Here is a 23,780-nt window from a genome sequence, read left to right as displayed (position 1 = left end):
AAACAGCAACAGTGAATGTGAAATGAGTGAATATACAGCAGCACACACACCTTGCTATTATATGCACAATCGTAGATTTATCAAAACCAGCAAGTACACAAACGCACACTCTATCATCTTTATCTACATTCTGATTGCATTGCTCATTGTTACAATATGTGTTCTTTCAAAATCTTCAACAATAGTTCTCACATGGTGTTAAAACACTAGTTCACAAGTATGGTTAAAATGGTAATTAAACCAAGCCCATTTAATATGCATGTTGATAAAACTCATGAAATGAAGTCGTAAATCCATTTCCAGTATGTTTTATTTGTAATATTTCAGCATCAGCAAGCCATCAATTACTGTGGATGATGATTTGGTCATGTGTGAAAAGTCAAACCTTCCAACTCCTTTACAAATGTAAAAAAAAAAAAAAAAAAAAACCCGACCTTTTAGGCCAATTGAAATATTCTGATAATTGAAATCAAGCAAAACACCACGACCCTTAACATGGTAACATTCACTGAAGCCATAAATCAAAAGCCTTGTTTTTCATGCCAATCATTGAAACAGTCCCTCTCAGGCTGAAAGCACAACAACATATCACAAGTCACACACATGACTGGAGTTGTCTGGTTGCAGAGCCTGCACTTCCTTCCACCAATGTTGTCCGGTGTGATGTGCTTCGGCTTGTGGAAAGCAGGAACCGCTGAGGAAGGGCGAGCTGAGAAAACTGGTGCTGAATCCTGAGGACTGATCTCTGCAAGCTCTAAAACAAGCACCTCCAAGAATGCCTTTCGGGTCATAGGCCTCTTGTTCTTTACCTTGGCCATCAGTTCCTGCATGATGAATGCATTCTCTACAGTGATGTCCAAAAAGTGATTAAAAACACATTGATACCACTTCTTCGGTTTATGTAGAGATCTGTAATGTCCAGTAATGCAATTAGATGGATCCACTGCCTCCATGTTCCTATGTGGAAATATAAAATGCATATTTCAAACTCTATACAGATAGAGTAAATTATGGAAGCTTGTTTCTGCTTGTTTTATCTCACAATTAAGACTCTTTTGCCACACAATTTCTCTCTCGCAATTTCAAGTTACAAACTCGTAAGTGCGAGTTTACATTTCGCAATTCTTTTTTTTGTGTTTGTTTCCACCACAGAATACAAAAAAAGAGGTAATTTCGAGTTCTCACTATACAGACTTTTTTCTCAGAATTGCGGAAAAGGCCAAATTGAGAGAACTTGGAATTGCACAAAAATAAGAATTCATGATTGTGATCTAAGAGTCGCAATTAACTTTTTTCTCTGAGACGAAAAACAAGCTTCCATAGCAAACGCATTGAAGACTGAATGCACAGGCACAATAAAATGGACAAGGAACAACACTGAATACATTTGACTTACTTCTTGAAGTCCAACACCACAGCTGGAATGGGGACCTGCACATGGGTCGGTTGAGCGTCACCCTTCACCTTCCTCTGCACAGTATCACCTTCATAGGCTTTATGGAAGGTGGAGCACATCTGCACTTCCTTTGAGTCTTTCCACTCAACAAACAGCAGCTCGTCATCCCTAATCCAACGCATGGTGCCGCGTGGAGCGTTCCTTGACAGTCTGTTCACAGTTGTTTTTGGGAAACCTGCCCTGTTTGCCCATACAGGGCCACAAGCCCAGACCTTTTTACACAAGAGGTCACTGAAGAGTGTGGGGCTGGTGTAAAATTTGTCTACGAACAGTTTGTACCCAGAGCCCAACATATTTTCATCCACCAATGCCATAACGGACTCATAACTCAAGCCCTCGCTCTGTGAAGAACATGACTTCCCCTCGTAAATAAAGAAGTCCCACGTATAGCCAGAGGTGCAGTCTGTCAGTGCAAAGAGTTTGTACCCCATGTTTGGAGATTCGTTTTTCATGCATCGCTTGAGTCCAGTTCTAGCCTGCGGTGTCACCATTCTTTCAACAATGGTGATGCTCTGAAAAGGATGAAAAAACGTTTTGCAAGCCTCCCTAATTACTTGATACAGGGGTTGAATTTTACCCAGCCGTTCAAAGGCTGCTGTTCCCCTCCTAACGCGGTTCTTCTCGTCCTCCCTGCTGTCGCTTAGATGAAGAGCTTTAGAGATTGACAGAAATTTCTGGTAAGACATGACTTTTGCAGGAAAGGACAGACTGAAGTGCTGGGAAACACTCCAATAGTCAGTCAGCGAAGAGCACTTGAACATACCCATGTAAATGACCAGTGCCATGTATGACTTCAAGTCGTTCAGATAAATATTTTCCCACACCTTGCCCTTTCTCTTTTGGCGCTTGGCTCCATAGTCATTTGTGTGCCCTACAATGGTCTGCAATGTTGTTTTTGGGAACAACAGATGAAAAAACTGCATAGGACTGCTGCACCTATTCTGCAAAATCTGAGGTCCAGGTTCTTGGGCCGGTTTGAAGTCTATATGATGTGGCTTAACATCTGCTTCATCTGAGCTGTGCCACCTTTCTGTTGATACACCAGAGAAATTATTTTCACTCTCCCTGCCACCTCCATCAGCATTGGAAGACAGACGGGGTCTCTTTCTCTGTTGTGGGTTGTCCTCTGAATCACAGTCCTCCTCTGGGGGGTAAAGGTCAGATGAAGGTCTATTGCATGACACAAAAAGAAAACAATAGGATTAGCAATGTACTACTTGGTGAGTAAAATGGTCATTTTGGTCTGTCCCACCTCAAGTCAGGCAAAAAAAAAATAAAAAAAAATCATAATTTTAATAAATAATTTAAAGAAACTATGTACTTTTATGTATTTGTGTGACTTTAGAAGCCCTTCAGCTAAGCGAGTGGAATGCACTGTTGTAGTTACAGTAGATAGCTGCCAAGAAAAAACATGTCGACTGATGAGATGAGCAGTAGTCCAACCATAACAAAATACTAGCAGGAATGACAGAAACATTTTAGTTTTCCTGAAATTATTGTAATGTTTTCACAGACTCTAGGTGCGTCCCAATTTGCGTACTTATGCACCGTTCTATACCATTTTGTCATAAATAGCATGTTCACATTAAAATACAAAAGAAGAAAGTGCACTTTAAATATCCGGATGATGCACTTACCTGAAAAAAGTGAAATATTGGACATAGGGCTGCACGATTTGGGGAAAATGTCAAATTGCGATAATTGAGGTCAATATTGCGATATGCGATATAATAAACAAATAGTTTCATGAGTCAACTTGCTTGGTTCTCAAGGAAAATAAATGCACACACAGATTAGTGATAATCAGCCTAAAGAAAAAAGTTCGTTAGTCAAGAGCAGTGAGTGTTTTTCTCTGTTCCCTTTGTTCTTTGATTAACTTTAGCGACAGATTATTTTTATTATTGTATTTTAACAAGAACAAAACATAATTTACATACAAGAGTACATATTACCATACATGTCAGGGGTAAAGAAAAATTATAATAATAAAAAAAATAATAGAAAAATAAAAAAGAATAACTTTAGCAGTGAGTGTTTTTCTCTGTTCCCTTTGTTCTTTGATTAACTTTAGCGACAGATATAATTAGTGGCTACTGTGTACTGTCCCTTTAAGACCAGCCGCTGTCAGAGACGCGGATCTCACACGCGCCTCATTCTTCCACGAGTCATCACAACTCTTCACGTTCATCATAATACTACTCTTATGTTATGAAGACACTCGACAAAAAGACATTTTGGCATAATTGTGTGTGTTATTGTTCGTTCAAGCTCGAAAGAGAACTGTATTTTGTCATGCTGTTTTGTGCGCACGCACGATATTAGCGCGAGTCTTTCTGTCTGTCACAGTCACAGGCAGCGCGTTCATTTTGGCATAGTGCTACATGTGTGTTGTTCGTTCTACCGCGAAAGAGAACTTGATACTGGCACGCGTCTGTGTGTGTGTGTCAGGAGGACATTCACAGGCAGCTCGTTCTTTTATGTCTTATCGCGCATGAATGGTTTAAAAGCATTTGCATTAATAAGTGTGTTAACAGCGCTAATTTGTTTATTTAATATAAAATCGCAGCATTTTGCGTCATATAATCGCGTAGGCTTGACATCGCGATTGCGATTGCGATACGATTAATCGTGCAGCACTAATTGGACACTTCAAGCACTCAACTTTTGCAGCTGTCAGAGGGGCTAACAGACTAACTGACAAAATAACCTTATAAAATGTATACACTTCACAGCTGAGTACATGGCCCACGATAGTTGTGTCCCAAATGATGCACTACAAACTTTGCACTTATACTAAGTGTTTGAATGTAAGTCACATTGCACACAATATACACTCACCTAAAGGATTATTAGGAACACCATACTAATACTGTGTTTGACCCCCTTTCGCCTTCAGAACTGCCTTAATTCTACGTGGCATTGATTCAACAAGGTGCTGAAAGCATTCTTTAGAAATGTTGGCCCATATTGATAGGATAGCATCTTGCAGTTGATGGAGATTTGTGGGATACACATCCAGGGCACGAAGCTCCCGTTCCACCACATCCCAAAGATGCTCTATTGGGTTGAGATCTGGTGACTGTGGGGGCCATTTTAGTACAGTGAACTCATTGTCATGTTCAAGAAACCAATTTGAAATGATTCGAGCTTTGTGACATGGTGCATTATCCTGCTGGAAGTAGCCATCAGAGGATGGGTACATGGTGGTCATAAAGGGATGGACATGGTCAGAAACAATGCTCAGGTAGGCCGTGGCATTTAAACGATGCCCAATTGGCACTAAGGGGCCTAAAGTGTGCAAAGAAAACATCCCCCACACCATTACACCACCACCAGCCTGCACAGTGGTAACAAGGCATGATGGATCCATGTTCTTATTCTGTTTACGCCAAATTCTGACTCTACCATCTGAATGTCTCAACAGAAATCGAGACTCATCAGACCAGGCAACATTTTTCCAGTCTTCAACTGTCCAATTTTGGTGAGCTTGTGCAAATTGTAGCCTCTTTTTCCTATTTGTAGTGGAGATGAGTGGTACCCGGTGGGGTCTTCTGCTGTTGTAGCCCATCCGCCTCAAGGTTGTGCGTGTTGTGGCTTCACAAATGCTTTGCTGCATACCTCGGTTGTAACGAGTGGTTATTTCAGTCAAAGTTGCTCTTCTATCAGCTTGAATCAGTCGGCCCATTCTCCTCTGACCTCTAGCATCAACAAGGCATTTTCGCCCACAGGACTGCCGCATACTGGATGTTTTTCCCTTTTCACACCATTCTTTGTAAACCCTAGAAATGGTTGTGCGTGAAAATCCCAGTAACTGAGCAGATTGTGAAATACTCAGACCGGCCCGTCTGGCACCAACAACCATGCCACGCTCAAAATTGCTTAAATCACCTTTCTTTCCCATTCTGGCATTCAGTTTGGAGTTCAGGAGATTGTCTTGACCAGGACCACACCCCTAAATACATTGAAGCAACTGCCATGTGATTGGTTGATTAGATAATTGCATTAATGAGAAATTGAACAGGTGTTCCTAATAATCCTTTAGGTGAGTGTACATTTGACAGTCTAGACCGGGGGTACTCAATAGGCGGACCGCGGTCCGGATCCGAACCCAGACGCAATACAATTTGGACCGAAGCCAAAATCAACATTATAATTAAGTCATGATCCAAGCGAGTTTTCATTGCATGATTTCATGCCTATATTGTTTTCCTACTAGATGTGGTTTATCTATCTTCTGTGTCCAATCCAAAGACCCAATCAGGACGAGCTGTAATAACTGAAATCACCATGACAACTCACTGGCCGCAACGTCTGTGGGTCACGCAGGTTGTGTGTGTCATTCACAACAACGCAAGCGCTAATCCATCTGCTAACGGTAGCCTGTTAAACGGTTTCCTTGCTAGTGAAAATCATGGCGTGCTCAAAACCTGACAAGAAGAGAAAAGTCGATTCTGAAAATCGCGAATTTAAGACAGAGTGGACTGACAGTTATGCATTTGTGCTGCCGGTGGGGAGCACAAAACCAATGTGTTTAATTTGCAACGAGACGGTTGCCATTGTCAAGAGTGGTAACGTGAAACGTCATTATGACTCAAAGCATGGACACTTTGACCACAATTACCCCCAGAAATCTGAGGTAAGGGCCAGAAAAATCAAACAACTGCAATCATCATACCAAGCAACATGCAATGTAATAGTTAGATCAGCCACCCAACAAGAGCGTGCAACTGAAGCCTCATTAAGAGTGGCATGGGTCTTAGGAAAGCACAAGAAACCATTCTCTGACTCTGAGATTGTGAAGGAATGCATGAATGAAATAGCAATTGCCCTGTTTGAGGGAACTCAAAAAGATGACATAATACAAAAAATAAACCAAATATCTTTGTCTGACTCCACTGCTGTAAAGCGAACTGAAGTCCTTGCTGATGATTTGCTTGACCAAATGAAGTCTGCAATAAAAAAGGCTAAATGCATTTCAGTGGCTTTGGATGAATCCACAGACAACGCACAACTTCTGGTGTTTGTCAGATTTTTTGATGAAGAGAAGGGAGAATTCTGTGAAGATGTGTTAGGCCTCACAGCCCTCCATGGACACACAAGAGGGGATGATATTTATGAAGCACTGATGCAGATGTTTAGAGACAGAGAGATAGATCTGAAGCATGTTATTTCCATTGCTACTGATGGAGCTCCATGTATGACTGGAAGAGAGAGGGGATTAGTGGCACGCTTGAGAGCTCATCACCCTGACCTCATTGCATATCATTGCATAATCCATCAGATGGTTTTGTGTGCCAGTCTTGGAGAAAAGTATGCAGAGGTCATGACAACAGTAATGAGACTTGTGAACTTTTTGAGGGCATCATCTGCTCTGCAGCATCGCTTGTTGCGCTCATTCCTAACAGAGGTGAATGCAGAATTTGATGATTTGCTACTCCACAACAATGTCCGGTGGCTTAGTAAAGGCAAGGTACTGGAGCGCTTTTGGACATTACGGAAAGATTTGGAAAACTTTCTGTTGGATCAGAAGAGTTCAAAAGCAAAACAATTTGTGGAATTCATGCAGAATGAAGAAAAAATGGAAATTGTTGCATTTCTATCTGACATCACCTCCCATCTCAATAATCTGAACATGAAGCTCCAGGGCAAAAATAACACCGTGTGTAACCTAACATCAGCTGTCTGTGCCTTTCAGAAGAAACTGGAGCTGTTCAAGTGTGACTTACAGCAGGACCTGCTTCACTTCCCAAAGCTTTTGAATCAAACAGCAGGAAAACATCATCATCACAATCATGCTGAATTCCTGGATAAGCTGATTGAAAATTTCCAAACTCGCTTTGGAGATTTCCCTGTGGGAAAACAAGTCTTACTATGCATGGGAAATCCATTCCTTGTCAAAAACATTGCAGAATTTTCAACTGAAGCCCTAAAATCTGCCCATGGGCTAGTGCTGCTTCTCTTCAATCAGAGCTAATTGAGCTTCAGGAAAACCTTGCACTGCAGGAGTCTCTCTGTGACCCTACCACCTTCTGGACTAAGATGGTCCCTGCAGCAGGTGTTCCTTCCTTGCAGAAGATGGCCCTTCAAATTCTCACCATGTTTCCCTCAACATACTGTTGTGAGTCTGCCTTTTTAACCATGAAAATGGTGAAGAACAAATACAGAAGCACCCTCAGTAATGAACACTTACATCAGTGCCTCCGCCTGGCCTTCACACCTTTTATGCCCAAGTTTAAAGAACTGGTGGCACAAAAAAGGTGTCACTTTTCACACTAATAAGGCCAGACCACATCACCTTTTGTACATAGTTTGAAAAATTGACATGCGCCTACTGTCCAAATTAATCAATATTGAAATTACAAGCTTGTGAATAGAAATTGAAACGTGAAATTTGTGTCAATGCCAAGCCCTAGTTCTTAAAGGGATACTTCAGGATTTAGCATTAAGCTTTGTATTAGTAGAAAACCTGTAGTATTTTCGAATTACCTTGCTTTTCACCCTCATATCCCCCTGAGATGAGAGATTTATGTATTTTTTGTCTGGAAAAAATCCTCCGATGATGCAAAAATCTTCATTTTGCATCATCTGAGGATTTTTTGGCCAGAGGCTAAAGACTACAGCCAGTAGGAGGGGCTGTCCCGCATGTTTTCAACCCACCCATAGAGGGTGGGATCTCACTCACAGAATGTACACACAATGTCAGCCATCTTTCTTTGGAAGCTAAGCTAACAGGCTCTTGTTCTGTGGAGAAAGCTGAGTAGTAGGGGTTACCATCCTCTTTTCCCCGGACATGTCCGGCCGTCGAGATCGTCCAAAATGTCCGGGATTCGGCTTTTGCTTTCTGCAGTTGCCATTCATTGTTTACATGCACACCTTTTGTTTAAATCTAACTGAATTCATTCCGATTGGTGAATCTGAATGTAGTGTTTACATGAACGCTAAACAAGTGATCGGTTGATGTGCGTTTTAACATTGCTAAGAAAATTCACGCTCCTCCGTGAGAGATACGAGACCGGTGCGTCTCAGTAATCACGCCACCGGCCTCGCGCCGTTCTCCAGCGGCCCTAGCCTCGTCCTGCTCGCCACAGTAAACACAATGAATGGCGACTGTAGAACGCAAAAGCCGAATCCCGGACATTTTGGGTGATCTCGAAATCCCGGGCAAACTCGTCACGGAGACTCACTAGTAGCCTAGCCTAGTTGTTTAACTGCGCTCTCTTACCGGTAGGCGTGGCTTGGGAGTGGCCTCCTAGGGCAGCGAAGCAAGTGCATTCTGGGAGTTGTTGTCTTTCATCCACATAAGCCAAAAATACATTTTCTGGCTTTTCTCAGTCTAGAAAGCTCCAAATTAAAAAATAATTTCACATTTCTTCTACATAAATTACCTATTCATTCATCTTTCCAGAGGTGAAGTATCCCTTTAAGTACCAAATACAAATATGTAAAAAAAAAACTCACCGATCTAGAACAGGGTCAAGACCATCAATAAACATTTCCTCTGCTATGCTGTCCACACTGCTGGCCACACTGTCCTGGTCAAAAATATCAAGATCTTCATCACTACTGGCTGTAATGTCCACCACATCATTCGTAGTGATTTTCTTGGGATCCACAGCAGAAGTGAGGATCGAAAGAGAAGGCGCTGCAGATGGTTGCTGTTGGATTTTAACAGGGAAAACAAAGAGTTAGTGGAATGTCTGTTGCAAGTTTATCACATGCATCTATAACCAATTATAAAATAAACAACAAACCAAAATACATAAAATGATTGGTTGAAAATGGCATTTTTGGTTTTTGGCCGAAAGACAAAAACGGACTGAAAATATATTCCACCCAGCCCCGCACCTCAGTGTTCAGCGCTCAGGTTTCACTCTTGCTCTAGGGTTATCATCAATGCGCAGTGTGACGCTGCGCTCAATATTCCGCTCTATACACATGCGCTCAGTTGCTCACAGCCCATGTAAATGCTCCACTGATGTACCGCTCATGCTCATCGAAAAAGTCAGCTAAAATGATGCACTGACATTAAATTTCTATGTAGTAGTATAATTGTTTCCAATAGCTCTACTCTTCTGTGACATGGTGTGGGATAGCTGTGTTGGACAATGCTGGTAAAATAACACTACCCTCTCGTTCACTGATCCGCTCCCTGCTATCAGCTCACATCAGGGATGGAAATTAGCACCCGCCACCAGCCAAATGAGGGTGATTTTGTGTTGTGGCGGGTAAACTCGCTTCACCTACCAGCCACCGTGGCGGGTAAATAAAAATATACTGTTTCACACAGACGGCGGACACTTTTAGAGGACATAAGTGTACGCTGAAATAAAGTCTTTCACCTCAGAAAAACGGACTTTCTTGTCCTGTCACGTCAGCCGTTATCCTGTTCTCGTAGCGAACACTCTTCAATTGCACGCGCAAATGTGGCGGCGCGCGCTGTGTTTCGCCTCACTGTATATAAAGTGCAAAATAAACTACGAGCATGCAACGCCGTTACGTTGTAAATTACACAAAATAAAAGTAATGCAGGGATGATTTTCATACTATTCACCAGGAGCAGTTTCCATGGTTCATTAACAGTTATTGTTAATATTGTGTATTCACCATGGTAACTGTCGTTTCCATATTAACCCCAAAATGCCACTTTATTTTTCTTTGTGTTATTTTTTATATTTTTAAATGACTCTAGTGGCTCATACCAACATTGTATTAACAAAAACTAGTTTGGGACTGCTATTTAATAGCTTTAGCATAGGCCTAATGTTTATTTATTAGTACTAGTCTTTACTATTAGTCATATTCTTACAATTTATGTTAAGTAAAGGGGGACAGTACTTGTGTGTGTGGAAATAGCCGGTTTCAATAAAACTACTTGTGACGTCATATTTGGCTTTGACTTTGACTGAACATTTGCTTTCACTTTGCGGAAAAAATATTGGGATATATATCGTATATCGATATTCAGCCTAAATAATCGGGATATGACTTTTGGTCCATATCGCCCAGCCCTAGTTTCATTGTTGGGACTAAAAACCTAAAACTGGAAGCCATAAAAGACCACGAATCATTCAAATGCCACATCCAGGTAAAAAAGAGAAATATATATAAGAGAGAAAGAGAAAATGTCAGTATTTCATTGAGACTTGAGATTAAATAAACTGCTTAAGTATTGTAGATCTTGTAGTATTAATTTTCACATGCAGTTACACATTGTCGGTTAAAAACAAGAAAGTGGCTGGTAAAAACATTGAGTGGCTGGTAGATTTTGAAATCCACCAGCCACAGTGGCCGGTGGACAAAAAAGTTCATTTCCATCCCTGGCTCACATGCTCTGATATTAACAGCTTTGTAGGACTATACATTATATTGATAATTGGTCATTAGATGTTATATCTGATTCTGTTGCATAGAACCGAAAAAAGAACAATATATTTATATTTAATAGTAATATATTTTCTGTAAAATTTTAGTGTTACTTTCAAATCTTTCTACTTTTGAATCTGTGCACGTCTTTCTCATTTTATTTGTTATCATACTTAGTATGGAATATTTTCATGTGGTCTGATCGATTACTATTCGGATGGGTTTTGTAAATGGGCTTTTTACGATGAAGTTACTGTGTGCTTTGTATTTGGTGTTTATAAACAAATGAGCGCTCAGTTTTTTTTTTAGACATTTTTAACATATTTTAAGATATGTTGGTGCAAGTTGCGTTCATTTAAAACAGCTCAAACATGCATTTTAGTCTGAGACTATACTTTGAGCCTTGTTTGTGAAACTGGCTATTTGCATTTAAGTTTATTTGTATATAACTGTTTTATGAGCCGTTCATATGTTTTTATTTATTTATTATTATTCAGGCTATATTTAAAATATAGTATTGGTTTTCATATACAAATTTGCCAGTTTCACTTGTTCAAGGAGCTTTACAATAAATGTTTATTTTAAATTTAAATACAGTATATTTGACACAAAATTCGTCACACTCTGTGTCTAGGTATCATTTGTAATGACATGAACATAAATATCACAAAATAGTCAAATGAAAAACTTTACAACATGGTTACACATTTATTGATATATATTTTCCAAGAGGACCTATTATGCAAAATTCACTTTTAAAAGGTGTTTGAACACCGATGTGTGTCCATAATGTGGGACCTATTATGCCTCTTTTTACAAGATGTAAAATGGGTCTCGAATAACCCAAGAGTGTTTATGTAAAGTTTTAGCTCAAAATGGGGGGGAACGTATTCAAAAACATCCCTTTAAATGCAAGTGAGCTGGTGCTCCCTGCCCCCTTTCAAGAAGAGAAGAGCTCAAGCTCCGACATACCAGCAACAGGCACCGCACCATCAATGAAAACAAGCAGAGACAATGGTAGATTTAGCAAAGTTAGCCGTACAGAGTGCCAACAAGCTCTTTCGGAAAGGCAATTTGGAAGGACTCACAACATATGACTTGCGATACTTACTTTGTCTGGATCTGAAGTTTGCGCACGAAGCGTTGGTATTGACCCATCTTTCAGAATCAACCTTTTTGAAAATCCAGCGTTGACAATACCCTTGTTTGTGAAGCAGTCGGGTGCAAAATGATTGGCGCAAACGTATAAGATTTTAGCAATGTTCTTCGGGATATTTCCTTTGAAAATGAAATTTAACCACGATAGCCTCAGTGACTCAGATTGCGGTAGTCTATGGAGACTCTTATGTTCACTGGTACATCCCAAAACACAACACTTGTAATGCCTCTTTGGCGCAGACATTGTACAAATCCAGTTGCCTCTGTGCTTCTCACTCAGCGCTGTGTCTATGCTAATAGGGCAGATCGTCACCGGCTGTGGGTAGGTCTTCTCTCTACGATGACGTCACTGTAGGGGGGAATCTGAATCAGCTCATTTGAAGAGACTGCTTTAGATTCATGGGAAAAAATGAGTGAGTGGATTTTTACCATTATAGGCTGGTTGTTCTAACACACTGAACACACATTTGGTGTGCAAACACCTTATAAAAGTGAATTTTGCATAATAGGTCCCCTTTAAGTATTATTTGTAATGACATGAACATTTCACCACAAAATACAGTCAAATGGAAAACACTTTCAAAATATGGTTGTTACACATTTATTACTATATATTTTTTTTTATTAAAATAGTTATATATTGTTAACCTAACAATTAACTATGTTTGTATCCATTAACTTTAAACATGATTTAAAATATTACTCATTGTATAGTGACTATTTAAAATGAATGCTAAATATCAAAATCCATGTGAATATAGCTTATATCTAAAGAAAATTATGTGTAACCTCCATCCCTCACTTCCGTTCTGTCATGGCTCTGCTCTGAAAAAGGTCTATTGGAGCAAATAAAGTTGAAGTAGTTCTATAGTTGTGTTTCAAATGACACTATACACACATTTATGAAGGTAATATGATGCCATAAAGAAATCGGATGCGTAGAGTAAGATTTGAGAAAGTGTAAATAAGTTTGCAATTTGCATGTATGCACAAGAGAAGATTTGTAAAGGTGTAAATCGCCTTTCAAGTGTAAGAAAAAATACTGTAAAAAAAAAAAAAAAAAAAAAAAGCAATCATGATTTATTTTTTTATTTAACATGTTTGTGTGCATTAAAAGTACCATTTCGGCAACGAAAACATTTCTGGGCCAAATGAAGATAAAGATGTGTTCTGGCGACCGGCGTGCTTATTGAACCAATCAGATAAGAGTAAATCGAGAATCAGCTAGAAGCTCATTTGATTGGCTACATGAAGGTGGACCCGCCTTCCTCTTCGCACTTGCAAAACTCAATGAGTGAGAGAATCGTGCCAAAACAGTAAGCGCTAGGGATGTCCCGATACCACTTTTTGCAGAACGAGTCCGATACTGTAATTTTTGGTACTCGCCGATACCGATACCGTAACCGATACCTGAATTTTCACTACATTTGTAATTTTTAAATGTATTAGTAGATAAACCAAAAGATTATAAATCATATTAGTTGGCTTAATTTGTTCATCAAATATATATATTTCTTTCAGTTATTTTCATGCTTAATTAAGCCTGCTAAAATGCATATGAGCTTCTGTAAGCCTACTGTCACTGTTCATTCTATTGCTCTATCATATTTTATCTTTCATTTAATAGCACAGCACATATTTAGAGCTGCTTCAGCAGGGCTCAGTGCTGAGGATCGGGTCAGCGGTTCAAATGTTTGTCAAAACCAGTGAAATATCAATTATTTAATCCAATTTTGATACTACAACAAAAACTAGCAGCCTAATTAATGTGAATTTAAAACAAGTAAGCAGTCAGTAACAAAATAAAAACAAACAATTGAATTACAAATAGGACAAATATATACAATAGAACAAAGAAAGGCTACAAATGAAATAAACAGTGTTTTTAGAGTTTTTCGGGTAGATCTAACAGGTACAGAAATTTGAATAAAGTAATCAAATGTGAAAAAAAGCATATTCATTACTGTATGAATTATATATAGATGGATATTTTCTAAAGTTGAAAAGGGTAGCCTATTTAGTCAAGAGCAGTGAGTAATTTCTTTGTCCTTTGTTTGATTAACATTAAAACACAGAAGCAGGTTTATCAAACTGCTGCCCCTTTAAGACCGAGCGCACGGACCGCATTTGAACATGCTACGTTCATTTGAGATATAACCGACTTTGTTTACTATAGGATACTCACCAAGACGGGCGTTATTACATAGTTGTGTGTGAATTCGTCCGTTCATGCGCAAGACGTGAAAGACAATTTAATTCAGTATTCGCGCGCTGAGACGCTGGTTTGAGGGGCGCGCGCTTCGGATGTTTGCATTCATGAAACTTCTTGACCTCTGCACACGTCCTGTAATAATGTAGGGAACCACTCGTTATACTTCAGTCAGGTAACAGTTCATGTTTTACTTTACTTACATATACGATTTAGTTTTCATCCAAATAACATGTGCTGAGTGAACGATCAGCAATCAAGAGCATTCAACAGAAGTGCGCTTCTCGCTCTCTGTCTCTCTCTCTGCCTCTCTCTCTCTCGTCAGTTAACGTTAATATAATAAGCTAAAGCTACATGCCTCGTTTAATTTCGTTGCCATTGACATCGGACTGAACAAACTTTCCACTGTTGTCTGTTTAAAGGGATGTGCTCGACCAGCTCGTGCGTCTATGACTCAGTTCACCTCGACAAACCACTCGCGGCGGGCAGTTTCGTTTCGCAAAATGTACGTGGTATCGGTGCGTGGTATCGGCGAATTTTTATGAGTACGAGTACGAGTATATGAGGACAGTATCGGCCCGATCCCCGATGCCAGTATCGGTATCGGGCCATCCCTAGTAAGCGCAGCTAAAAGAAAGACGCAACTGTATAAATCGGTTTATTTCGGGAACTTTTTTGCCCCATGCACACAAGTCATTTAGACATTTGCAACAGTTTATTTTTTTACACAATGGTTGGTTTTTACGGGATCAATCTGTTTTGCAGTTCCTGACTCTGTTGTTTTCACTTGCAAATTGCTGTTCAGAGGCCGACAATGCTTTTGGCCGTATTTGTGCGCAAAGAAACGAGCCAAAAGTGTAAGCGCAGAAAAATGGAAGTCAGAGGAATACAGATCCTATTTCTTTTGCGTTAGCATGAAGCTGCAGATTCACACAATACATGAATTACACTTACGAATAACAGTAAACTGCTGCAAATATTTTTTTCTTACACTTGAAAGGCGATTTACACCTTTACAAATCTTCTCTTGCGCATACATGCAAATTTAATTTACACTTGCAAACTTGCGTACACTTTCACAAATCTTACCCTGCGTATGCTATTCTTTATGGCATCATATTACCTTCATACACATTATGCAATCAACCGTGTCATGGATGAATTTTAAAGGGGTCATGAACTGGACTTTTAAAAATGTTTATACCGTTGTCTGAGGTCAACCTATGACGTTCACATGGTTTTTACATTCAAAAACATAATTATGAATAAGTAATAGACCATTTTCTACCCTGGTTTTGCGCCTAGCTGCTGAAATGCTTGGTTTTATGGGCGTACCGCATTTAAGACTTGGAAGTAAACACCCACTGCTATGATTGGATAACAGTTTTGCATATTATAATGAGTTTTGACTCTCCTGTCAGTTCACGTGGGAATTGTTTTGAAAACTTCCAATGTGGAAAAATGGCAACCGGAATGATTCGACACGTACACATAATCAGTAGATATCAAACGATCTGTAACAATGCAATACTAGCACATATAAAAAACATTTTTACTCACATAAGTTTGTAGCGCCATTCTTGTCGGATCCAATATAGAAGGCACAGCATCGTTTTTTAATCTCATTCTGTCTGCAAATCCAGCCTCAACCTGTGTCTTGTTTACAAAAGAATCCGCTGTGAAATGACGCGAACAAATGCGCAATGTCTTGCCCACGTGAGCTGGAACTTCTTTAAAAATAAAGTTCAACCATGCATTCCTAAAATTGGAATCCGAAGGAAGCTTATGCAGCGACTGTGTTCTTCCACAACCAGGCACTGCACAATATTTCGTAATCTTCAGCGGCATTTTTATTGATTGGTAGTTCGATCTGGTTTAGCTCCACATAGGCCTACCTTATTTACCTATTACATGTCACGAGCGAATCGCTGGGCGGGGTTAAAGAATTAGGTGTTGGTCTTCTGTTGAGGCGGTGTTTCGCTGCTCTCTGACGTTAAGCCAATTCGCAGATCCCTCGTTTGATGAGCAGCTGTAAAAGCTTTTATTTGACTAACAAGGAAGTTTTCAGCTCTGAAATATTAACTAGCAGCTTCTTATATTACGATGACCTTTTATATATCAAAAGCTCTAGGAAAAGTTGATTTCTCAATTCATGACCCCTTTAAAGTTTTGACATTCTGCATTGAGTCTGATACTAGCTCCTCCCCCTCTTATACGTAATTAAAGCTGCGACAGATGAATGCATTCCAAACATTCCACATTTATTAGTTTTTTTCCCAGCTAATTAAATGCATAATCCAGGTATTTAAAGTGTACTTTTTCTGTTTGGAGTTATCAGTGTGAACACTATTCCCTATATACTATAACACATAGACTAATGCATAAGAACGCTAATTGAGAACCACGTTTTGAGTTACCACAGTTCACAAAGCGATTTCGTGTTTACGAATTATGAATGAATGTAACATCGTTTGTCGCGCTGTTGCTCTTATATTTATCGCTCATCGTTTTTAGTAAAGTGAAAAACGTATATCATTACGCATTTACGTAACCTTGTCTATTACGCATTTAAATATGATGAAAGACTAATTTCTATCAATATGTGCATCTATGGAAACTGCTAGGCCATTGGTGAAAAACGTATAACTACTTATATCAAACGATCTGTGACAGAACGCAATAGTGACGCTTGGTAAAAAACGAAACAAAAAAACATTGTTACTCACACGTGTGTGTTGCGAGATTACGGTCGGCTTCAGTATAGTCGGCACTGCATCATCTTTTATTTTCAGTCTCTCGGAAAAGCCTGCGTCGAACTGCGTCTTGTTTGTAAACGAATCCGCAGTAAAATGAAGCGAACAGACAAACAGTGTCTTATTGACGCGATCTGGAACCTCGTTAAAAATAAAGTTCATCCACGCTTTACTAACGTTAGGATCACGCGGAAGGCCATGCAAAGATTGCGCTTTTCCACAACTCAGCACTGCACAACGTCTTGTAATCCTCAGAGGCATCTCGATCGTTTTGTTGCTGTGTTTGCATTTGCATTCTCCTCCTCCTACTACATGCGTGAATCGGTGGGCGGGGCTAAAGGGATGTAGATTATTTGATCTTCTGCCGAGGAGGTCTTTCTTTTAGCAACTTGGTTTCAATAATATAATAATGTTTTCAGATTATAAAGTTTAAGTTCTGCAACTTACAGGATGTTAGTGCAATGTCCTCTTATATGTCAAACGATCGAAAGGAAAACAAATGGCATCACATTCATACAGTGTTTTTGAGTAGGGTTTTGAATAGCAAATGGGCTAGTTTTTGCGAACCTGGCAACCATGCACCCCTACACGGTCTTCCCCTCCTTTTCTGCTCGGGTTGGTCAGATAGCCATAATCTTTTGAATTTTAGTTCCGGAGGCGTCCCCATCGTTACTGTTCGAATCACTGATTTAGAAGAACTATTTCATGACAATAACGTGAGATAGCAGGTTAGCAGAGGCCTACAACTGTGCACTGGGTGTATAAAACGCAAAACCTCACATCCTAAAGCACTCCGTAATATATAGGCTGTAGAATCATACTTACAGGTTGTGATCCTTTACATGTTGAGGCGCAAGAAGGCCCAAATAATGTGGGTACTGTCCCATCTTTAATGAATAAACGTTTTGCAAATCCCGCATTGACCTCGGCAAGATTTGAAAAGCAGTCGTCAGTAAAATGACGGGAACACAACAAAAGGTTGGAGTTAAACTGCTGTGGTATCATTGTAAAAATGAATTTCAACCACTGACTCTTCACATCCTCATCCTTTGGAAGTCCATGCAACGTGGATTTGCTTTCGCAGCGCAGAAAACAGCGTCTTCTCGACATGTCGACAACACGAACCAACAACTCTTCCAGCTACAACTACAAGCAGTTTCACAATAGCTTCCTTCTTCTGGGAGACATTCGCCGTGCACTTTTAAACATTGCAGACCTTAGAGAGGCACGTCAAATGCAAATGAGCTGCTGCTCCCCACCCCCTTTCACTCACTGCTACTGTGAATGCTGGAGTTCAGCAGCTCTATGAACAAGAGTCGGACATTGAAGAAGGAAAACTCCGGCAGAAGTAACGCTACACAAAGACGTTTCTGCATGCTTAGTTTGACGAATTTATGTAGTTATTGTACAGTTTTTCCCACAGCCGTTGCGCAACACACACTAAAAACTGCAATCCCAGCTGACACATGACATGGACATGAGCTATAACGAGACATGATCATGTAGTATTACTTTTGGGGAGGTTATATTGCGTCATGCTCATTTATTAATTATTGCAATCAGAAAGACGACGTGGACAGGTAAACAAAATCTCGATACTTACGTATTCTGGACGTGCAGTTGGATTACGGACAGTTGGTATTGATCCATCCTTAATTAATAACTTTAAAGCAAATCCTGCCTTGTACTGACCCTCGTTTACAAAGCAATCTGATGTAAAGTGGTTAGCACAAACATACACGTATTTACCTACTTTTTCGGGCGCATTCCCTTTAAAAATAAAACTAACCCACCGCATCTTCAGTGGCACAGATGCCGGAAGTAAATGAACACTCTTGTGCTCATTCCTACAGTCAACTACAGAACATCTACCACGTTGCTGGGACATTTTTGTGTTAGCTCTATAGCGAGGAGATAAACATTGGGTATGGGGTATATGTATAGGGGCAAAAACTTTAGATATAACAAGAAGTGCGCTTTTTCTTCTTGATTTGTGGCGGTTCGCAACAACACCAAGTACATTGCCGCCACCTATCGCTCGACTGGACCATTACACTCAAGTCCTTATGTGCATACATCACGGCTTATTCAGCCCCCATGCATGTTTTAATATCTAATTTCGCAAAGATTCTCAAATTATTCGTTCGAAGCAGTTATAAGATCCATTCTGAAATATAAAACACAAAACTATATGTATTTTGAACACTTATTAATCATACTTACAGGTTGTGATTCAGAGAAGCAAGTTGGTCCAAATAAACTAGGTACTGCCCCATCTTTAATGGACAAGCGTTTCATAAATCCTGCGTTAAACTTGCCGAGATTTAGGAAGCAGTCGTCAGTAAAATGACGGGAACACAACACATGGTTGGGACTATACTGTTGTGGTATAGTTTTAAAAATGAATTCTAACCACTGATTCTTCACACCCTCATCCTTTGAAAGTCCATGCAAAGTGGATTTGCTTTCGCAGCGCAGAAAACAGCGTCTTCTCGACATGTCGAAAACACGAACCAACAACTCTTCCAGACCTCAGCTACAACTACAAGCAGTTCGCAATAGCTTCCTTCTTTTGGGAGACATTTGCCGTGCACTTTTACAAAACACTTTTTCACACAACACAGCGTCTTCTTGATATTATGTAAATCACACAGGCAGCTACAGTGTTTGAGGGCCAGTCAAAAATGTGCGTTGTTTCCGAGCAGCCAATAAAGATCATAGGCGCGGGCATTATGCAAATGTGTTACCGAGTTACTCGTGCAGGTCACGGAAGTGAGACTGTCTGGAATTAATAATTTATTAACCCCTAGTCACTAGGGGTTAATAAATTATTAATTCCAGACTAGTCATATTTCTTTATCTATTATTTTGATTTAATGTATTTTGATTTTATTTTAGTATTTATTTCTTATATTTTATTTATTTATTCTCCTTTATCTTATGTTATGATTGTCTGTTGTCTGATTAAATAGGACATTTCACATTTTGTACCAGGCCATTTATGGTTGTTGTTAACAAGTTTATAGTGTTCAATAAAGTTCTTTAAAAAAAAAAACATTTATATTTCATAGTAAAGTCATGGCTTATTTGATGTTAAGCTTCAGAGAAAATACTATAATAAAATTTTAAAAGCCAAAAAAAAAAAAAAAACCATTTCCAGGTTTCTCAGAAGCAGAAGTCGTCATAGTTGGGTAAACTTACATAACGGTGAATGAGAGATTACATTAAATATATTTTTGTAAATATACTCCACAATAGTGTTTTCACAACTTTCAAAAAGAGTAAAAAAAAATAGAAAGATTAATAACAGCAGTCAGAAAAGAGAAATGTCAATTTGACCGTCACTCCCAGTCCCACAACAGCGTTTGCTTTTTGTGTCATTTGCAACCACAAACTGTACCTTTATATTATAGTGCTGTAATGAATTTAAGCCCTGAAGAATCTCTATTATCATGTCCTGTCTTGTGTCTGACTTCTGATCTTTAAAGGAGAACTCCGGTCAATTTTAACATTGAGCTCATTTTTTTGTAGTGCATTTGGAGTGCTGTCAGTACAGAGAACAATGACAAAAATCGGTGTTGCCTACACCGTTGACTTAAATGGGGCAAGTTTTAAACCTGCTTTTAGCCTCTTAACATCCTTGATGTGTCATTACAAGTGCCCAGCCATGTGAGTGATTCCTTCAGAGTGAACACGGTGAATCTGACTGCAGTAGATGTGAAAGATATGAATAAAAGTGATGTTAAAGGGTCATGAAACCCTAAACCAAATTTTCTGAGATTTTAACAGAGGTATGTGTGTTGAACACCATTGAAGACAATGTTAGCATCTGTTAGATTTAATAATAGGGTGAAAATGGTTACATTTTAGTTTTTTCCCGCTATTTTCATCTTCCGGTTTTAAAATCTTCATCGTGTAAGTCCCTCCCATCCGTAAAACCCCAAGTGGACCTCTAGGTTGAAAAATCGTCAATGCAAGTGAATGTGAGAAAATAATTATTTTCTGGTCCCGTTTGAATTGTGCCATGAATGTGAACATGTGTTGTCTGTGAATTTTTCATGTTACGAGTTTGACAGTATATTGTATAATTCTTTGGCTAGCAGTTGTGGAAAAGACATAACGAGAAAGACTACATGTCGCCTTATGTGATGTCACCCCATAACACATTTTCCCTCCACTTGTCAAATCACGGTGCTAATGCTGCGATAATCTATGGAGACAGATCGAGATGCCTGTGTGTTTTGTACCCAAATGTCACCATTCAAACCAAATGGTTTGTTAATTATTAAAATTTAGATACTACCACAATTTTATGGAGCGTATGCTTAATTTGTGAAAATTTCTATGTCACTGTCCATCTTTATTATGTGGGTTTAGGGGCCGCGTAGATCTAGGCTATGTACAGAACTTTTTTTTTTAAGTGGAAAATTTATTATTTTCAAATATATGCATTTATAGTGTGTATAGAAACAATTTATATGTTTTAAATACAATTATGATTACTGTAGGCTATTATATGTAGCAGGGCATTCAGTTACTTTTGAAAGGACAAAAATAAGGTGTCCGATTTCATTAGACTAACTTTGCCAGCTATAAAAAATAAAAATAATCTAGCATTTCCTCACGTTTCACCACTGATTTTTAGTGATAGTAGACATGCATGGGCCACTGGCGATGACAGCCCCCCCCCCCACCCCCCACCTCCCACCTTTGTTTAAATTCACATAAAATAGTGTTTTAGACGGCTAGCTGTAGTCTCGCGCTGAAGTCCTGTGGGAACTCAGTTGTAGCCGGAAAAAGGTAAACCACAGTGTGAAAGTGGGAGGAGCGTCGTGTGTGTGAAGAGTGATGATCGGAGTTGCTCACAAGTGTATTACTGCACATCTGTCCTCAAGCCGTGTGTGCACAAATGGAAGGCTAAATAAAGTTTACATTACCTCCACAGTGGTTGCACGCGTCTTCGTCCACGGAATGGCATTTTTCTTCAACAGGCCCCGCTGTGTTGTGTCTGTGTGGTGATCTTTTTCAAAGTGTTCGCTGCAAATGCGGTAATCTTTAGCGCGCAGTACTCTAATGGGAGTTTGCACATCAAGTTGAAGTACAACTAGCCACAACTGCAGAATCTCGAGGTCATGGAAAGGAAGACGATGAAAATGTAAATTCTTGTATTTTCGCATTCTGTTGCCACAATTCGGAACGGCACAAACGCGAACCATTTCTTCTTCACTTGTGAGCAACTCCGATCATCACTCTTCACACACACGACGCTCCTCCCACTTGCACACTGTTGTTTACCTTTTTCCGGCTACAACTGAGTTCCCACGGGACTTCAGCGCGAGACTACAGCTAGCCGTCTAAAACACTATTTTACGTGAATTTAAACAATGGCTAAGTTGCTAAACGCATCTTGTTGTCATGTAAGGGTCCTGTTCATGTTGGACAGACATTTTAATTGCATTTTGTGTCTGTTAACAGGCACAAAGACACCCTTTATGTATATGCCCCCATAACTGCCGTTATAGCTGAGTGGGAGCTCTGGACATTAGCTGTAGCTGTTAGTAGCTCTGTGTTGCAACCATAGACAGTAAAAGAAATGGACACAGCGACCCCATTGGAACTCAATTGAGACAAGTGAAGCCCATTTTTAGCGATTTCTTAGCACTTCCTTTCCTGACGAGCAGACTCAAACCGAGCAAAGCGTTACACGGACCACGTGAGCAACCCGTCTGTCTTCTAGTAGCTGTGCCAAGAGAAATCTGAATCATTCCCTTCCGAATCTTGCAGAGACGGAGAGAGTGAGTAGGAGCTGTCCATGAGCTGGAGCAGGAGCAACTTTTGCTAGGTATTCTGATTAATTATATTGCTATTTTGCTTCCACGTCCCCCCGATTGCCCGCGAGCTTCTCCTCCCGTCCATACGGTAATCTCTCTACTGTGCGACAGAGAGTCGCGTGGTTATGACGCAATCGTTAGCCTACTTTTACAAAAACTGCATCTACGGGGCCATAACATAAGCTACAAGGTAATGGAGCATTTTATACATTGTCGTGTTTCTTTAGAAATAAATAATGGACAAATGGAGTCTTTAAACGCCTCAGATGTAAAGTTATTCGCTGTCAAAGTGACGCCAAAATGAATGGGAGTCAATGGGATGCTAACTGCAGGTGAAGTTCTGCTACAAGATGGCGGCACGCGGCCGACTTCAACTTCCGGTCGACTTCCTTCCCCCCTGGTTGCAACTTGCAAGCACCGATCCGGTTCGTTTTTTTTTTTTTTTTATAGGCAGTACTCACAAAGGTCTAACGATCAAGATTAACTTAAAAATTGCCCGGAGTTCTCCTTTAATGGGTTTATGTTGTGCCAAAAAAGTACCGTGTTTATCTTGTAGGGTAAATAAAAAGGCTCTAGTACAGTGTCATGCAAGTGCCTTTTTTTTATGTATTTCTTTTGCTGTTTCTGTCTTAGATTTATACCTTACTATAAACTCTTGTGAAAACAAACACCTTTTACTACACTAACCATAGTTTAACCACACTGACTTATTTGTAGTAATACTGTGGCTGTACAAATGTTAACTTTATCAGTCCAACCAAAGAAACATGGTTACTACACTTTTACTATAGTAAAAGCATGGTTCATTTTCATCGGGGTATTTTTGAGTATTATACATAAGTATAAAATTAAGTATAAAATACGTTAAACAATAGTTATACTATAAACTTTAAATATTTTAACTCAGAAAATAAGTAGCTTTCGTTACACACATTCACATTGCACATGAACGTCAGAACCAGCCGCCTCACAAACGACCTGCGTTTGGTTGATCTAAGACGACGCCCTGC

At 39.6% G+C, this 23,780-nt stretch overlaps 1 protein-coding gene across 13 annotated transcripts in view; it reads right to left on the bottom strand.

The window, feature by feature from the left end:
* Positions 1 to 292: 292 nt before the first annotated feature.
* The window catches only part of LOC311286119 (piggyBac transposable element-derived protein 4-like), a 33,495-nt gene continuing 10,007 nt past the window's right edge, over positions 293 to 23,780 (bottom strand). For 2 of the 13 annotated variants that reach the window (XM_084402161.1, XM_084402160.1), the window contains exons 2-4: positions 8,915 to 9,111; positions 1,397 to 2,626; positions 293 to 957 (exon numbers count right to left, since the gene is read on the bottom strand). In XM_084402161.1, the coding sequence (XP_084258287.1) occupies positions 522 to 957; positions 1,397 to 2,626; positions 8,915 to 9,111 (1,863 nt within the window). In that variant the 3' untranslated portion in view covers positions 293 to 521. The other 11 variants (XM_084402156.1, XM_084402165.1, XM_084402168.1 and 8 more) reach the window with 11 other exon arrangements.

Source organism: Rutilus rutilus (genome assembly GCF_951802725.1).
Source record: "Rutilus rutilus genome assembly, chromosome: 2".
Classification (NCBI taxonomy): Eukaryota; Metazoa; Chordata; class Actinopteri; order Cypriniformes; family Leuciscidae; genus Rutilus; species Rutilus rutilus.
This window is presented reverse-complemented; position numbering and strand designations above follow the sequence as displayed.